The 18,605-nt window shown below is 55.6% G+C and overlaps 1 protein-coding gene across 1 annotated transcript; it reads right to left on the bottom strand.

The window, feature by feature from the left end:
- Window positions 1–8,375: 8,375 nt before the first annotated feature.
- SP9 (Sp9 transcription factor) lies at window positions 8,376–11,993 on the bottom strand. The gene is made up of 2 exons (XM_040972096.1): window positions 11,831–11,993; window positions 8,376–10,815 (listed from the first exon to the last, which is right to left on the bottom strand). Exons 1-2 carry the CDS (start codon window positions 11,849–11,851, stop codon window positions 9,373–9,375), a joined length of 1,464 nt encoding a protein of 487 aa, XP_040828030.1. The 5' UTR covers window positions 11,852–11,993; the 3' UTR covers window positions 8,376–9,372.
- Between the last annotated feature and the right edge of the window lie 6,612 nt (window positions 11,994–18,605).

Below are 18,605 nucleotides of genomic sequence, written 5' to 3'. Positions count from 1 at the left end.
CCATTTTCAGAGCTCACACAGGAAAGCCAAGTCCTGGCATCCAGCCACTCTGACACTCTCTCATCATGCATCCCTTTTCCATTTACAAGGAAACCCAGCCACACCAGGCCCATCTGAAGAATCCTGGATCATCTCCCTTGTATTTGATCAACTTGCAACCTTAATTCGCCTTTTCTGTGCAGTGTAACATATCCACAGGTTCCAAGGTTAGGACCTGTGTACAATCCTGAGCTACAGCACTTTGCTTCTCACAGATGGCCTTTCTACCAGAGGTTAACCATTCCTGTAATGTCACAGCACAGTGCAAACCAGATAGATTTCTTGACTATCAGGATGTAAAGAATGTTTAAATTTAGCTACAGATTTTCCCATGTGTTTGAAAGCATATAGGTAAAGGAAAACCAAAGGAAAAAATCTACATGTAACATTCAGATCCAAAAACATTTCGCATCATGGGTACAGTACTTTTGTTACTAGGGTTCTATTTCTAAATAAAGAACATGTTATTTAATACAAAGATATTGAGTAGATAGTTAATTTTGTAAGTGCTGTAGGAAAACAAGTTTGAAGAAGCAAAACCATGAATCTTGATCTCAGCTACTGACACGGAAAAACCCTCTGAAAAGGCTGTGTCAGGGTGTAAGCAACCCTTGTTTAGATTTTTAAGAGTTGGAGGGGAGAACCAAGTTCCTTCTACAATGTTCTTTAAAAAACAGTGCATCTCAAAGGTTCCTTCTTCATGTTAAAAAAGTATGCATTTAAAATTGATAGACTGCTAATTTACACCTTGATCTCATCAGTGTTGCCGTAATTATTTTCTACCTTACAGCTTTTTAGACTTTATAATTTTTATAATGTCAAAACCTGTGCAATACTTACTGCCTTAACTGGCTTCTGAACCAATATAATGTTCACCAGGAGAAATGCTGAAATGCATCCTGTAATTAAAAATGAATTAAATACATTATCATTTCTTAGGTCCTTTTTTCTCATTTGATTCCTAAAAGTCTGGTCCACTTCTAACTTCATTTAGTTTTAAATAAAAGAAAAGGGGGGATCCCCCAATACGATGGGTCAGTGGCTAAATCCTCATATGGGTGCTGGTTTGTGTCCTGGGTGCTCCACTTCCCAGCCAGCTCCCTGCTTGTGGCCTGGGAAAGCAGTAGGGAACAACCCAAAGCCTTGAGACCCTGCACCCACGTGGGAACCCAGGAGAGGATCCTGGATCCTGTTGCAACCGAGTGAACCAATGAATGGAAGATGTTTCTGTAAATCTACCTTTCCCGGAGAAATTTTTTAAATTAAATCTTTTTTTAAAAAAGAATTTAGTCTTCAATTATCCTTTGCAGTTAAGTTACAGAATGCTCTGAAGGCTCCAATATTCCCTTCAGTTGTAAGAAAAATGTCTAGTTCGTGAGGTAAGATGGTTTGCTGTCTGGCTGTCAGCCTTGGTCATGGAAGGATGCTGGACAGGCCCAGCAGCGTAGTGTACTGTCTGTAGGACAGAAGGCAGCTGTGACCACATGCAATCCTAGCATGCTGAAAGCCAGCCTCCAAGAGGCTTACCTTATCTGTTTTGCATATCATGATACAGGGGAAATGAATGCAAGGGGATTTTTAAAGGAAAATTACTAGGCTTCTAATTCTACTTTTGATTTTAAAATGTAAAGTAGAAACTAGAGATGAACCCTGTCATCAAAAGGGTGTCTAGTACGTGTGGAGCTCCCTCTGAGTACAGAGAAAATGAGAAATCCTCAATGTTTAATGAATCCATGATCTGAGCCACCCAAACAAGATTTCTCAACAGTGATACTTCAGAAGACAATGAACCAGCGAACAGAAGGTCTTTCTGTATCTGCTTCTCTGTAAAGCTGACTTTCCAATTAAATCTTTAAAAAAAAAATAAGTCAGTCTGATGAATTTTATCGTTCTTAACTCTACAGAGACATTCTTGGCCGGAAATATAAGTATGCGTCTGCATTTTCATTTATCCTCAGGCCTGGGACGGCCTTTGAGGTCTGAACCTTGTCTCCCCTGGCCTGACACTTGAACACTAGCAAATTCATTCCTGTAGGAGGTGCTGTCGATTTATAAATGGCCAGGAAAATCAGGCCGCTAGGTTAGGGCTTGTTTATCTGAAGGTCTGGTGGTAAATGAGTCTCGTTTCCTTTGATAACTGTCCAAACCACAGCAGCGCCTGCCTTATGGCTTACCCCACCAGGTAAACCCGGGACGCAGTTAGGAGCTGTCTTCGGAAAAAAGCTTTTCCCCTGAAAGCATGGGAGAGACGTTCCTTGATGCTCTGCCGGGAGCTGGATGCTCGGTGGTGGGTGAACTCAGCTCTAGCCCATAAGGCCCCCGACATTTAGCACTGAAGTTCCCACAGGTCCACACTCACCTGGGCCATGCGTGGCCTGTCACCTGCTGACCGCTGAGCCACCACACCGGGCACTAGGCCGCTCCACCAAGCCACATCCTGCACACCCTGCGCCTAAGACCAGGACAAAAACTGCTCCTGTAAGCTTCAATGGCTCAAAGATGTTTAAAAGTCATGTTTAGGTTTTCTGAAAAGAAACATTTTTTGCTATAGTTACCACTTCTCGCAAAGAGCTTAAAGGGAGGGCTGCAAGCCTTGAGTTTTTCAGGATCAAAAGGAAGGAACTGGTTATCAAAGTTGTGAGGGACCAACAAGCCCCGGGCGGGACTGGGGTGGGACGAGGAACCCCGAAGTTCAGGCCTCGCGGCAGAGCACTCTCCCAGGTGACTCGGGTTTTGAGAACCCGGTTCCCAGCCGACAGAGCGGGAGACAGACACTTCCTCGCAGCCTTCCTTCCCGCACGGCAGCGAACCCCACAACCCCAGACAGAGCCAGAGGTGCGGGGTGGGCGCGAGCAGCTCCTCCCCGGGGCCCGCGAGCCTGCGTCCCCACAGACACACCCGACGCCCGGACCCTCGGCGACCCTCGGGTGGGCACACACGGCGCGGCCCAAGGGACTCCGGGGTTGGGAGGCTGCCAGAACGGGCTTCCCAAAGAAGGAAGCCGCAGGCGGAGCGGGGCGGGGGTTAGGGTGAGGGGCGTCCCGCTTCCCAAGCTCACCCCCCAAACCCAAATGGAGAGGTTGACGATCAAGAGGGCGCATTCCCCCTTCCCATAAGAAGCGCCTCTGGCGCCACAAGGCCGCCCGACTCCCTGTACCCGAGGGGCGTGGGCCCCCCGAAGCTCAGCCAGAAGAGGTGGCGCAGGCCGCGGGCCACCGGAGCTGCGAGCGTCCCCGGCTCGGCGCGCCAGCTTCCCGCCCCAGCTCGCCGGGATTCCGCGGGGAGGCTGGCCCTCGGGGAGGCTGGCCCTCGGGGAGGCTGGGCCTCGGGGAGGCTGCCCTCGGGGCTCCGGCGGCTCCCGCGCCTCGGCGAGGGGCGCGCTCCGGGCTGCCCGCCTGCCCTCACGGCCCGCCGCGCCTGAGGCCTCCCTGACAGTGCCAACTCCCGCCAGCCACCAGCGACGGCCCCTCCGGAAGCGTCTGATGCCCGCCCGACAGGAGAGAATGCTCAGGATTCGAGGGCAAAGGGGCTTGGAAAACCCACTCCAAATACTGAGGTGCAGGCTGCGCCTCGCGGGGTCCCTGCGAACGGACCCCGGAAGCAAGTGTTCACACGGACATTCTGGAACCTTCTCAGCTAGAGTAGGAACACCCCGCGTATGTTTATATTCATACTATATGGGGCAGGCATGTCTAGTATTTACCTCATCCGTATTTCCATAAACTCCAGCGTCTGGAAGGGATGGGGTAAATAACACTGAACGGTTAAAATTATGGAGAAGGGATAATAACTGATTACTAATTTGAAAGTAAATAAACAGGTGACTTTTTCAGATCAGATTCCCTCCTTGGATCGTTACAATAAATATCTCTGAAGGAAGCTCTCTATTTATGTTGTCATTGATTAATTCTTCACTACCTCATTTGATTTCGATTTAGAACGATTTGATTCTAATTTAATTAGCATGTAATTTGGATGTACATAATTACTGTAATTATGACATTCAGGTAAGGCAGCTTTAGGCTGAAAGGCAATTTCAAATTTTCTAGCAACCTACTTTGTACTGGGAAATGGACAAGGACTTTGCGCCCTGCTATCCAAGTAGTAATTAGCACATCTTTGAAATAGGCAGTGCGGCGGGGTTTGTATTAAAACAGCAAATACAAACCCAGCCGAGTTCCCCACCGCAAAGGTGCCTGCTAGTTCCCGGAAAGGCGCTTCGATCCTTTGCAGTCGCCAGGCCGCGGAGTCGGGGAGCCGGGGAGCTGGGAAGTCGGGGAGCCGGGGAGCCTCGGCCCTGGCTCTCGCGGCTGCGGCCGCCGGCGCTTCCGCCGCCTCGGGCGCGGGGTTTGAAGGTGTAGCTTTTAAAAAGTAAACAACAATACATGCGGAGAGTGGGTGGGGTGCAGCGGCAAGGGTGGCCAGGGGAGCACCTCTGCGGGCCGGGCGTTGGGGTGGCGTGGGCGGCGTGAGGCAGGACACTGGCCCGCGCCCCCAGCTGCTTACCCATCTCAGATGGGGGGGCTTCGGTGGGGTGTAAAAGGGGTCACCAGGGCGCCGCCGCCGAGGGCGCACACCTTTTCTCTAGGTGCCTGGAGGTCGGGGGGCCTCCTGACGCCCGCCGGCCCGGCCCGGCCCGGCCACTGGCACCACCGCGCCGGGGCCTGGGGCGCGGCGGCCGTCGGGAGGACGAGGCGAGAGGCCTCTGCGTCAGGGCCCGAGTCCGGCGGCCCCGCGGCGGGTCCCTCACTCCGCTCTTCTGGGGTGGCCTGTGTGGGGGCCGCCGGGCGCCTGCTCCACCCGCAGGCCGCCGCTCCCGGGTGAGCAGCGCGGGGGCCCTCGGCTCGGTTCCCGGGTGCTGGGGGCGAAGGGCATGGCATGCTGCGCGCACGGTTTTTCCGCCTCCCGGGTCCTGGGGTGCTCGGTGGTCCCCAAGTCGGAGTGGGAAGACGCTAGAGTTGCCCGTCCGGGGACGTTAGATGCGACCATCCTACGACCTTGGCCGAGTGGGCCGTCATTTCGTTTGTTTTGTTGGAGTGTGCAGCTTGCTGTTTCCAGACACCACCTCCGTCCTGGGGGACCCTCTCCTAAGCAGTGCTCCCCGGAGAGGACAGTGTGGCCGAACCCCACGCAAACACAAACCCTCGCTGGTCCTTGCGGCAGTCCGGCTGGCTGCGGCCCGGGCCTGGACGGGGGTCGCGGCCCCGAACCCGAGCCGGGTCCGGGCGGTGCGCGAGTGACCGCCGGCCGTGCCGCCAGCGCCGCCTTTCCCGCCGCGCAGCTCTAGGTGGCGCCCGCGAGCCGCACTCTGCGCGCTCCTCTTGGCAGAATCAAGAGCTACTGTCAAACATAAAAGCAAATCAGAGTTTTCAGTTTTTTTAATGTGTTAAGAATGTTATTCCTTAAGAAAATTTGTAGCTAAATTATTCTCACTTAAAATAAACACTTAGTATACCAATTACACAAATGGGCGGGATTTATGTGAGATTTACTTCATCTGCATTTTTGTAGTGGAAGAGAGAGCCTTAGTGAATACAGATAATAGATGCAAATAAGATTAGAGTTAAAATAAATAAAGTTTCCGACTCAATAAAAAGAAATTGAATTTTACAAGACTTGAAACGATGTGGCGGAATGGCCAGACGCGCTGTTCAGGTGCCCACGCGTATCCCATCCAAACCATGTTGGTCCTCCGTTTCCCCTCCCCACCCGAGAAAAGAACACGATCTTTTCCTCCTCTTACTCGTGATGTAGGGTCCGATTCACTCCAAGGGGGAAAAGGTAGCGTCAGAAACAGGAAGCCAGGGAGGGTGTGGACAGGGAGCCTGCGAGGGCGCGCGGCCCGCCGGGACCTGACGCTTGCTCCCGGAGCTTGCGGGGAAGCGCGTGGCGGGAAAACGGAACCAAGTCGCGCCGTCCACCCCGGCCCAGGTCCTCACCCCGCGACGACCTCCAGGCCGCGGCCCGGGACAGGCTCAGCCAGGGGTGGCCCTGGGGGAGGCGTAGCTCTACCGGGGTCGCCAGAGCCCGACTCGTGCCCTCGCTCTGGGGGGCCCCTCTCTTCCCGGTGGGCTCGGCCTCGGCCGGTGGTCGCCAGCTCGGGTCAAGGTTCCGCGAGCCCCACCCCCTTCCTGGGGCTCCCCGGCCGGAGGGACAGGAGCCAGGGTGCCGGGGTCTGTCCCACAGGGTTTGGCCGCGGGCGAGACCCTGCTATCCACACCCCCCCATTCCGCCACGCACGTCAGCAGTTCGGGTGTTGCGGGCTCCAGTCTCTCCCCCACCCCCTCCACGCCCCGCCCGCATCCCCGCTGGACGCGGGGGCCCAGCCGCCGCCCCGGGAGCCGCGGTGATGGACGTCCGCTGACCCGCGGGCCAGAGGCCTTGATCAGTGGCCTGCGGAGGGAGCCGCGCGGCCGGCGGGACCTGCGCGCCCAGGCCCTTTGATCTGCCCTTTATTATCCACGGGAAACAAAGCGGCCCAGGGCCCGACGCCCGGGCGCCCTGGCTCCCCGGAGCCCACCGCAGCTGCATTCCCGCACCACAGGCCCGCACTCTCTCGGCCTCCGGGGTGCCCGGCCAACAACAAAAACCGGCCGGAGCGAATGCGCCCCGGGCGAACCGAGCCAGAAAGCCGCGCGCGGGCGCGGGAGACCCCGGTCACGAGCCCTCCGAGCGGACGCAGAAAATGGCGAAAGTGACGAGAAAGTTGAGCAAAGAGAAGCGGGGCCGCCGGAGAGTGCGCGACGGGAAGAGGCTGAGGAAGTTCCCCACGCCCCGATCGCCCCGCTGGGACCCCGGTCCCGACGCTCCTAACCCACCCACCAGGCTGTTCGGAGCAGCGTCTGGGATGAAGCATTATCTTGACTCTTTTCATCTTTTTTTCTTTTTTTCTTTCCCGAGAACCAAAACCCACAACCAAGTAGTTCCCTAGACGGACGGTTCTCGAGAAAGAGAAAGAAAAATCTGTTGGTGCTGACTTCGCCTGCCTTCCCCATTGTTTGGGAAGCGTTTTGGAAATATTTTTCTTCCGTGAATATGTACTTTATTTTCTAAATGGAATTTTTTTTTCCGAATTGCGAAATTATCTCATTTGCCCCAATTTTCTCTTCGTCTTTTCCTCCCTCCCTTCCTCCTTCCCTTTTCCAAACCAAGGCTGTCAAGTTGGTGGTCAGAACACAAAGAGCGTGAAAATAATTTTCATTTCAATAATTGCCTTCTGGTCAATTTAACTGTGCCTTATTTTGAAAGAGACTGTCTAAATGAGATTCCTGTCCCAAATGTGTTCCCAGGCCTGATCCCAGCCTTTAATTATTCCCGAGTTTTTTTTCTTCAGAATAAGACGCCGCACTGAGTAATCACAAAGAAGTCGGAGAGCATCCTTGAACCCTTTCAGAAGCAGCGCCACTGATATTCAAATAACCTGCGAGGGCCATTTGCGGGCGCGGGGACCTAGCCATTTCCAATTCACTATTTGCATAGATCAGCCGTCTTTGAAAAGGCCAGAAGCAGTTGTCTTCCATAACATGAAAAAGCCCAGTTATCAAATCAAGTGCTTAGTTTGGGGGCTTTTAAAACGTTTACATTTTATCTCAGGTTGCCCTTTACGTTTGACATGCAAATTTGGTGCAGTTAATTTAGACAATTAAAAAGATCTTCAAGGGAGCTTTGTCACACAGAATATTTGGAGTTTTCCCGGCGGACCAGCTGAGATAAAGTTGGCCAGAACAAATGATGTCTAGGAGATTAATTAGATATTTGATAAGACATGAATCCCTAATAAGGGAATACAAGGCACAGGGGGCTGCTGTGTGCGCTAAGTCAAAATTAATAACATTTAACAAGATTTTCATTTAGGCATGAAATGTCTTTTCCGGGTACTGACTCTCGCCATTGAGTCCCCTGAGTGGCCTCCCAACGCCCAGGGCCTTGGGAGCCAAAAGACTTCTTTCTAAAAATGCTTTTTTTTTTTTTCCTTTTCCCTCTCACAGATATTTTTTTTTTTTAAGCGGTTTAAAAACAAACAAATCCACCGGGGAGGAGCAGGGACCCTTCCCAGTTAAGGCCTTTTTAAAAGGCCTCTAGAGTTGTAAATGTCACCTTTTGAGAGCCCTCCCATTAAGGAATACAATTACACATTCTTATAGCCCAATTTAATTTATGCTGTTGATATACAAATAAATAATTTTGACTTCTCAAAAACGTATATGTAGTATGGCTTTTATAACCCACATAAACTTTACATCACCTACAACTAACATTAAGGGAACTTTCCCCGCAACAACAACAAAATAAAATGTTGACCCACGTGAAGGTTACTGAGGGGTGGAAGGGAAATGTATTGTTCAGAGTCCTTTAATAACACCAAAATCAAAATAGGATGTCAAGATTTTCTTCATACAGATAAACGCATTTAATTTCTTTAGATGACCTTAACTTACGCGTTTGAGTGAAATGATAACTCAACATCTTAAATATCTTTTACATATATACTGACTTTCACAAAGTGCATCAGAAAATTAAAAAAAAAAAAACCTTCCTGAATTTCAGGAATTCACCGAAAAAAAAAAAACCCTCTATTCGAATGAACATTTACAGGAAAATAAAAAGAGAACACAACCTTTTGAACCCTATTTTTACAGATGTCATGAAATACAAACAAACTGTCGCTAGACTTCCAGTATAATTTCTCACCTTAAGCCTTTCTTTTACGCTTCCCTTTTTTAGGAAAAAAAGAAAAGTATCGCAAGTAGATATCAAGCAGGACTTGGAGCATTTAATATATAGTATAATCCACACAAAGGGTCCGTGCTGATGGGTCGCGTCTGTTCCCCAAGGTTCCGCCAGTCCTTAGCTGCGTGGCTCGCTGCTGGAGTGGGGATGAGGGCAAGACGCCTCTGAGGGCGCCGCGGGCAGGAGCGAGCGTTCCCGTGTATTGCTGTGCGCTCGGGACTTGCGTGCGAGTGTGCGTGCGCTCATGGCTATGGGTCTCCGGGGTGCGTGAGTGTGTGTCTAAGCGTGTGCAGTTTTCAGAAGTGTTAGTGTCGGAGAAAGGTTCGCTTTGTTTCTGTGCCGCGGGTTCGATTCTCGTCTAGGCGCCAACGGCGGGAGGGAAGCTCCAGGCGCCGTGGGTGAGCCTTGCGCCCCAGAACCCCGGTGCCAGCTCCACGCCGCGTGTGCAGCCTGGGCCGGGGGGAGAGGGAAGGGGCTTCCCTGGAGCCGCCACCCCCAACCCCCGCCCCGTCCGTCCTCCCGTCCGCTGCCGGCTGGCCCTCCGAACCTCTCGATCGCTCTCGGCTGTCTCGGTTAGCGCACTCGCGCGTGTCGCCCGGCCTCCTAGGAGTCGTTGGGGCCGGACGGGGCTTCCTTGCTTCCCGCAGAGGCCGCAGCCGCTGCTGCCGCGGCCGCTGCTGCTGCCGCCGCTGCCGCCGCCGCTGCCCGGGCGGCACTGACGCCGGAGTCGTGCAGGATGAGGTCGGGGGACTCGGAGCGGGGCGTCTCCAGGTTGCTGGCGTCCGTGTCACTGTCGCTGCCTTTTTTGCCCCCGCCACCCCCGTTGTGCGTTTTAATATGTTTGCTCAGGTGATCGCTGCGCATGAAGCGCTTGTTGCACACCGGACAGGCGAAGCGCTTCTCGCCCGTGTGAGTCCGCAGGTGCCGCTGCAGCTCGTCCGAGCGCGTGAAGCGCTTGCCGCAGAAGAGCCAGTTGCACACGAAGGGCCGCTCGCCCGTGTGCCAGCGCAGGTGCGCCTTCAGGTGCGATGTCTTGCCGTACACCTTGCCGCAGCCCGGGATGTGGCAGCTGTGCAGGCCCTTGCGCCGCAGACTGGCGCCGGCCGGGCCCAGCCGCTCCGCCTCCTGGCAGTTGGGGCAGTCGCAGGTGGCGCGGCCCGAGTAGCGGCGGGCGGAGCGCGCCGAGCTCCCCCCGGCGGCGGCGGCCGCGGCGCCCGAGATCATGGCGCTGGCGGCCGCGGCAGCCACGGCGGCGCTGGAGTCCGAGTAGGAGGGTAGCACCGGCTTGAAGCCGTCCTGGGCCAGCAGGTGCTGGCTGGTGGAGAGCAGGTGCGAGGCGGCGGCGGCCGAGGAGCCGAGGCCGGTGGAACTGAAGGCCGAGTGCGTGAGCGAGCTGAAGTCGGGGTTGTAGGTGCCCAGTTGCGAGTGCAGCGAGGCCTGGGGGGCGCCCGAGTGCAGCGAGCTCTGCAGCCCCCCAGCAGGGTTCTGCACCTCCAGCCACGACCCCGGGCTGCTGTGCACGTCCCACCACGACGACGCCGCGCCGTTGGTCACCTCCCCCGCCGCCAGCGTCGAGTGGAAGCCCGACTTGTACCAAGACTCATACGGATGCGCCATGCCCACGCGGGGGTAGAGGCCGTCGGCCGCCGTCGTGTGCACCTTGGAGATGAAGGCCGACTGACCGCCTGCTTCTTGCGGGGACACCCCGGCCGCCGCCGCTGCCGCCGCCGCCGAGTTGGAGAAGAGGCCGCCGTAGTCGCTGCTAAAGGCGGACGACGTGGGCGACGTGGAGGCCAGACAGAAGGCGCTGTTGGCGGCGCCCGAGCCGCCCGCCAGACCGCCCGAGCCGCGGCCGCTAGTGGCCACCGCGAAGCCCGAGAGGCTGGAGCCGAGGTTGCAGCTGGACGAGGAGCGCTTCCAGGGATGGAAGCCGCCCTTGGCGAAGGCGCTTGATTCCGGCAGCGTCGTCAGCGGGCTCGTGTTGCCGATCTTGTTGCAGGTCGCCGCCAGCATGGCCAACGGGGTCGTTCCGAAGCGCGGCTCTTCCTAAAGTGGGGGGGTGGGAGGGAGAGTGGGCGAGGGAGGGAGCGAGGAGGAGGAGGAGGAGGGCAGGAGAAAGTGGGGGGAAGACACAAAGTGCACCCGTGAGCAGCCCGCTTCCCCCTCGGCTGGTCCCGGGCGGAGGAGGAGCCGTGGCTCCCCGGCCCGTGCCACCTCCTCGCCACGCGTTGGGCAGAGGCGGCGCCAAGGCTGGCGCGGGGGGCTAGAGGAGAAGAAGGTCCCGGCGCCTGAAACTTGTTGTTCGGTACCGGCTACGAGTCCAGGCTGCTTCCGCCGTTCCTGCTGCCCGGTGCCTAGCCCCGCACACTTGCGCGTGGCCGTCAGCCCACGCCTCGGCCGACAGGCCCCCTCCCCGCCCCACAAGGCGCCCTTCCGGGCCGAGCGCGAAGGTAAACACAGCCTAGGGGCGCGGGCCGCCACCGAGGCCCTGGGACAGGCGCGACTCAGAGCACCCCTTCCAGGGGTGGCGACACCGCTTTCTCTTCCTGGATCAGGGAAAATGCTGCTTTTCATGTTTACACATGGACACGCTGCCGCTGAAAATCATCCGAGGATAAGCAGCCCAAAGTCACGGGCAAACTGGGGAGCCGCGGAAATGTAAATGTTTATTAACGTGATTACGGAAGATTGCAAAGAACGATGCAGGCCGTGTGCTGGAAACACCACTGTCGCGCAATTTCAACCATCCCCAAAGCAGGGGGCGGGGGGATGGGGTATAAATCACAACGGGGGGAGGGTAATCTCTGGGTTTTTTTTTTTTTTCTTTAAAACCAAAGGGAAAAGGAACGGGGGCTTGCTTAAGAGATGCTTTTCTTGCAGACCTTTCCCAGGGTCCAGGAACTTAGCAACCAGTCCCGGCAATGTGGAAAGTGCAAAGAGAAGCTCAAGCTGCCGCCCAAACAGCAACAGTTTCTTGGGAGCCGCAGACCCTGACAAGCCATAGCGGAAAAACCAACTCCAGGTCGGAATGAACAAGCGTGTCGCGACGCTTGCGACTTACCCCGAGTATAGACGTGGCCATAGCAGGTCCCTGGGCTGCGTGGCCGGGCCAGGAGCGGGGCTGAGCCTGGCGGCTGCTCGGCAGAGCTGCTCTGGTCCCGCGCGCGGCTTCGGCGTCCTCGCGCTCGCGCCGAGCGGACTCCGGGCTCCCGCCGGCTAAACTCAGCCTAAGTGCGAGGAGCACCCGCTTTGAAGTGCCGCTGGCTGCGCCTCTCGCCCAATGAGGGCGCGGGCACAGCAGACGGGAGCGGCCCCGCAGCCAATCAGACGCGCCGAGGGGCCCGAGCCCGGGCTCCCGGCGCGTGCCAGTCAAGTCGGCCAGCGAGGACCGGAGTGGGGCTGGGGCGGGGGTAGTGGGGGGGGGGGTAAGCTGGGGAATGGAAAAAATTACAGTGCAATTAAAAATTTACACACACTCACGCACCGAGCCAGGTTTAAGTAGCATGGAAAAGGAGCCGCAAGCCCACCCCCACCCCTCCCGAGCCTCCCCAAGGATGTTGCAAGTTGGGGCCCATAGTTCTGCGTTCGCCACTTGTGGCAAAGGGGGCAGGGGAGGGATTGGGGGTGGGGAAGGGAGGGAGGGAGGGGGTCGAGGCGAAGGCTGCGCTGGCCGGGCCCAGGCAGAGGAGGATGTCAGCGCTCACTGTGTGTCCCGGCTCTTGGCTGCCAACACAACTTCAGCTCGCGTCGGTCCTTCTGGGTCGCGATTTGATCCGCGACTGTCGTTTGCAGGCACTCAGGTCCTTTTCCCTCCCGGCTTTGGTGTTAGTCTGAGTGGCACTAAGGAGGGGGCGCGAAGGGCTTACTCCGAGAGGAGGCAACATACACAGGCCTCTTGGTACAAGTCTACACCCGCTGATTCGTCGGGATGACCTGCAGCCTGCAGCCATCCGCCACCCCATCCCCCCACGCGGCCGGTCTAAGTGACTTCCTAATTGTCGCTGTGGCCTCTGACCCGGGGAGGGAGGGGGTAATACAAGTGCCACTCACGCCAGGAGCTCCTGGTGGTAATTGAGGGCACCCTTTTGTACAGGTTTCACCAGCGCCTAGCTACCAGCTTAACCCAGTTGTCAAATATGACTAAACAGTGGGACGTGCTGATTATCTGACGGGTTTGGCTGGGGGCTGGCATGGGGGTGGGAGGCATCAACCCATACTGCACGCTGCACGAAGCCGCTTATTTTCACATTGTAACAACTTTGGAAACACAGACTGGCGCGAGCGGCGTCCGCCCCCATTGCCACCCCCGCCGAAGCTGCAGCTTGCTTGGCTGTTTGTTTAACCCACTGAAGATTTGCATGTCGCCTCGCATCCCGGAATTAAGAGTTTTCAGGGCCCCAGCTCGGATCCACTCCCATTCCAGACCCCTAAGGCCTACAAGAGGAGAGAGGGGGTGGTCTGGGACGCTGCGACTTGCTTTCGCACAGGGACGCCGAGGGAGCCTCTCTAAGACCTGCAATTCGCTCCAGGGCCGAGGGCCAGGGTCTGGGCTACACGTGGGCGCTGCCACCTTCTGCAGGCGGGGACGTGCAGACGTCTGCCCCCTAGACCCAGTCGGTGTGCAAAGAGGAGTCCTCGGACAGACAAGGGCGTGTCCTCCAGTCTCTTGGCCAGCGCGAGGCTGTTTGTGTCTCTAGCTGCGCTTTCTCTTTCTTCTCCAGGAAAGCCAGGAGCTATCTGCTTTCGAGCCAGGAGTGCCAGCGCCCTCGGGCAGATCCGGGTGCTGGTTTGAATGTATCCCCGGTCCTCTTCCAACCCAGATCCCGGGTTAAATATACTTGTATCGCTAATCGACCCCCAAACGCTTCAGCTTTCGGAGCAGGGAGCGCAAGGGTGGAGGACGTGTTAGTGTCCCCCAGCGTCTTCTCTTTTGCGAGATCCCTTGGCCCCAAATGCCAACACCCTGGAAGCCTCTCTTCGCCTCTGACCAGGAGCTTGTGAGAGTCCTGGCGCATTCCGTTGGCGCAGAGGGCCAGAAGGGTCGCGGTGCTCTTCATCGAAATGCCTTTGGTTTTTGTTTGTTTGTTTTGTTTTGGTTCAAGATTGGCAAAAGCATCAAAGAAATTATGACCGAGAAAAAGAAAGACCTATGTAGCTCCCAGCGGAGCGCCGCGCTCTTCCTTTTCCACCGCGTTAGAGATCGGAGGGGGCGGAGGTGTGAAAACTACCCCCGGAGGAGACGAGGTGGAGGCTGCGGTAGGAACTAGGGCCCCCGGGAAGACCCGGCAGGCTCGGCCGGGGGACTCAGGAGCCCTTCCCAACAGGTGACTGCTGCCCTAGAGAGGGGGCCGGTCCCCAGCTTCCCGTGGAGTCCCGGCGTCGATTCCCTGGTGGAGGGATTGTAAGGTGACAGCGAGGCGGTGCAACCCCGAGAGCGAGAGTGCGCAGGATTTCCCCATCCACTTCCTCCCCCATCCCCCAACACACCCTCTTCTTAAGGAAACCAGACAAAGTAATAAGACAACCCGGAAAGCCACTTAGCCCCGGTGACATTTCCCAACCAATAACCATTGCAGGGCGGCTCTCGGAGGCGCCTCGGGCTCCCGGTGCCCTGTTCGCCTGTCCTGCCTAGCCTCTCCCGCACCCCCCGCCGACTATTTCCGCAAGCCACAGCTGTCAGGCTCCCGACCTGGGCACCGCGTGCTCTTGCCGAGGCCCGCAGTCACCGCACACAAGTTCGGGAACGCTTCCTGGCGAACGCGGGCGGATACTCGGGCCGCTTGGTGTCCAAGGTGGGACCCCACCGAAATCTTCCCGAGCAAGTCCAGTTGTGCGTGGGATTTTTTTTTTTTTTTGGTTTGACAGATTTTTTTTTCTCCCCCATCCTCTAAAAAAAAAATCTAGTTTTTAAACAAAGATCAATGTGTTATGCTAAAGTGTTGAGCTGACTGTTAAAACATTTGGGGAAATAATGACAATGTAACAAAGGCCTGGTTTGGAGTGAATCATCACCCTTTTAAAAGTTAAAGCAATTTTCAGGAGAATAGCTTTCAGCAAACGCTTTACATTATTCAAAAACGGCCAAATAATGCTCTATTATAGCGCCTGAATGCTGCCAGTCAGGCCCTAAGTGCAATTTGTGCAAAGGCCCCGGTGCCTTATCTCCACTTCTTTATAAAGAGGTGAATATAAAACAATTTCTTCCAAACCCAGACAGAGAGCACGAAAATTGCTTCCCTTTCTGCAATCAGGGCAATTTAACTGGAGTGCAATTAGCACTATTAAATGTCGATTCTGCATAAACAAATCTGACTGAGCAGCGAAAGTGGGGTGAGAACCTGATATACACTGAAACTGATTTTTTAAAATTATGTATCCGGGTTCTTTACAATTGATCCGTGACGTTTTCATCTCGGAATATATTTACATCGTGAATACACTATAGTTAAATCAACATTTTTTGTGGGGGGGGGAGAATTCAATAGGAGTCCTAATAAAGAAGAATAAGGTAATTAAAGGGAAGAGTTCACTTCCTTTGAACAAATATTGTTTCTCCCATCTCGCCTCTCCCGAGAGCTTTGATGTGAGCAACTGCTCAAGTTGCTGCGTTCAGCAGGCAAAGCCGAGGAAACAATTCCGTCATTAGCGCTGATCGGGAGGATTGGCGCTCCAACGCAGCACACGAAACGCCTTCCGCCTGATGCCCAAGCAGGGCGGCGACCCTAGAGCTGGTTATTTTCTGAACCATCCGATACAGCAGCTGGTTAGCTTCGAGGTGGCTGCCCGGTCTCCCGGGAGCTTGGACCTAAGGCAGAGTTTAGCAGCAGACACACAGTACAGGGTGGAAGGGGGAGGGGATGTGGGGCTGGCGGAGCCCCCGCCGAGAACCTGGGCGGGAGCGGAGGCTTGGGGGAGGAGAGGCGCGACGTCCAGGGCTCGGCCCGGCGGACTGGCCCTCCACGCCTGGGTCGCCAGAGTCTGGGCGCGGAGGGGAGGGAAGGGGTGAGCAGCACCTAAAAAGAGTTTATCTGACCTGTCCTCCCACCTGCCTTTATTTATTTATGTGCTAAGCCACTGAGCTCCTTTTTTGAATCATTTGTGCAATTAATTATGCTTTCATTTGCATGATCTACACCAGAGCAACGACGATCAGGTCAGCTCAGTGTGGGAGTTGGGGAGATACATGAATAACTGGAGTTTAAAAGCGGGAGGGAGGAAGGGCTCAAGCTGCCCCAGTGCATCGCCATCACCTCGCAGCAAACCCAGCCCCGTTCCTGGAGCCTGTGAAGTGGGGCGAATGTTTTCCCCAGATGGAGCTTGGCGGCTGTGGGTGAAAATGAAATGCAGTCTTTGATTAGAGGGAGACCTTTTACTGTGAACACATATTTATGTTTTTAAAAGCACCAGCATTGAGATCAAATGGATCAAGAGGAATTAATTGAAAAAGTGAGAAACTCTCCCAGTTTCTGTCTAGTTTTAAGATTTGTTTTTACAATGCCCTCATTCTAGCCCAACCCTTGCAAATGAAAGGGCCAGGAAGAATCCACAGGCCAATGGGACTTCCCCCCTCTTCCTGTCTCAGAGGTATCTCTACTAGTTAGAAACAGTGGCAGATGCAAATCCTTCTTGCCTCTGTAAGGTCTGCTGGAGAAATTGAAATACCCTCATCTATTAAGTACAGTCCAAATGTTTGCTACACAACTAATTTTCTGCTGCTGGATGCGTCTGGGACATATATTTTAAGCTTGCCTTGATCTGTTTATCTGAGCCAAAAATGTATTAACAATTAAAGGAAAGACTCTGGTGTGTCAAAGGAAGGAAGGTGACTGTAGACTGTGTGATGATTTTAATGACTGCAATTATTGGAAGATTATTCAACAGCATCATAGATTTGTTTACTGCATTACTGGGAAACTAGGGGGAGGTTGTTGGTGGTGGTTGGTGGTGGGGGCGCTCTTCAGCTAGAGGTTGCGCCTCCGTCCCTCCCTCCCTGCCTCCCCAACCACCGTGGGAGGGTTTTGGATCTAAGCAAGACGCTCAGTGTCGGTCTGTTGGAAGAGCAGATGCACCTGATTGAGCCAACCCTAAAGACTTGGAGGACCCTTAAGGGACCTGGAACGAATGCTGAAAAAAGCCAACGCAAGTGCTCCTAATTCTTCAGTTTCAAGCTTGGGGTGGCTTCCTCGCCTCCCCCTCAGCTTGGAGAAGCCGCTGCAGCAGCAGGACGGCGAGTTGTTTTCCTGCGGAGCCACTTCTAGGAGATTGCTCTGAGAAAGTTTGTCTTTTCTTCCTTCCACTTAACACATCCCTCTCCGGATATCCCTCCGGTAACTCTCGAGGTGACCCTTATTAGAAATAAAAACACCTAACTCAAAGCACACCAGTTAGTGACTAAGCAAGTTTTGACTGTACATTCATACACAAGTATGCAAATAGGGAAGGTTTCTCCCCAGTCCTAAAACAATCAATACATGGCACTGCGAGCTTTGCTCATTAATGAATGGCCTGATGTGGAAGTGAGATGGGGGAGGGGATGCAGTGAGCGGCAAACACCTCGGGAGCGTGTTCTCCCCTCCCTTGTCGGGGCGCCCAGCCGGTGGGGCGGGTGGGGGCGTGGAGGTCACTGCCCGCGCTTCCAGCCCCGGTTCCGCAGGGCCCCAGTCTGCAGCTCGAGGTGGACTTGGCTGGAGCTAAGGACCTTCCCTCTCGAAACGTGAGCCTGCAGGATTCTGCAAGTGGCAATTAGGAGCCTATTACAAGCCATTAGATTGATCAATGTACCTTAAACAATGCGGATGATTTATAGGGCTGATTCCTACGGGGAAGGGAGAGAAAAAAAGACAGCGGTGGGGGGAGGGGAGAACGACTCCCACTTCTTTTACAATCATAGCACCCTCGTGGGGGAGGGGAGGGAAGCCAAGCCCAGCCTCCGATCCCCCACGGCTCACATTTATTGAGAAAACTTTTCTAGCAAAGACTCGGGTTCCCCGGCTTGTCCGGTGGGTGGCGAGATGCAAATGTTTCGCCTCTCTTCTCCGCTTCCTAAGTTAGACCCAGGCCGGGAGGGGATGGTGGGTCACCAGGACCACCCTGCCCGGGGCCGAGGAAGGAGCTCGCCCACAGCGGGGCCCCTGCCCCTTCTACTTCCCCAACCCCAGCCGGGGTTGCTCGGAAGGGCGGGGTGGCCTTGCTGGCTGCTGGAGCCGCGTGGCCTCCTCCTACGGCGGGAGCCCAGGGTCCTGCGCTCCGGACGCTGGAGGGCGCGACGCGGGCAGGGCGAAGGCCCGCCTTGAAAGTTGGGGATCCCAGGTCGCTGCCGCGGGGTGGAGGTTGGATTCCTTCAGCTCCTCTCTGGCCAGCGGTGGCGGAATCCAAGCCGGCTCCCGGAGTCCATCCGGCCAACGTCTCCTGGTCGGCAGACGCTGCAGCCTTCGGCTTCCCACGACAAGGACACTCAGGCCCGCGTCCCCGGGAGCCTGCGAGGGGAGGACAGAAGCATTTAAGCTGTCCCGGAGGAGCCCACGCCCTTTGCCTCACCTCCTCCTTCAGGTTCAGCCAGCAGCTCCGACCCCGGGGAGGGGGCAGGCGGTGGAAAAGCCCTGTCCTGCGAGGGACCTCCCCAGCCTTCTGGCTCTCCGCCCCCACCGCCGCCAGCCCTCTGCTCCCTCTATTTTCAGGCCTTCCCTCGGAGCCTCTCCTTACCCCGGCCCTCTCCCGGCCCCGCAACCCCGCGCCCAGAGCCCTAGCAAGGCGCCCGGTCTCTTCCTGGCCTCAGTAGCTGGCGGGGAAAGGACTTCGTCCAAGCTTGCTCATGGGCGTCTGGGACAAATCCTTTT

The sequence above is a fragment of the Ochotona curzoniae genome, unplaced genomic scaffold (genome assembly GCF_017591425.1).
Source record: "Ochotona curzoniae isolate NIBS_2020 unplaced genomic scaffold, NIBS_Ocur_1.0 contig_2210, whole genome shotgun sequence".
Lineage (NCBI taxonomy): Eukaryota > Metazoa > Chordata > Mammalia > Lagomorpha > Ochotonidae > Ochotona > Ochotona curzoniae.
The sequence above is the reverse complement of the archived record's forward strand: the minus strand, read 5'-3'. Positions and strand labels throughout refer to the sequence as shown.

Excerpts from the sequence above, each read along its gene's own strand:
- SP9 (XM_040972096.1), bottom strand. The coding sequence starts at position 11,851 with ATGGCCACGTCTATACTCGGG. Across the intron at positions 10,816-11,830 it reads TGGCCACGTCTATACTCGGG|GAAGAGCCGCGCTTCGGAAC; the intron begins GTAAGTCGCAAG and ends CCCCCACTTTAG.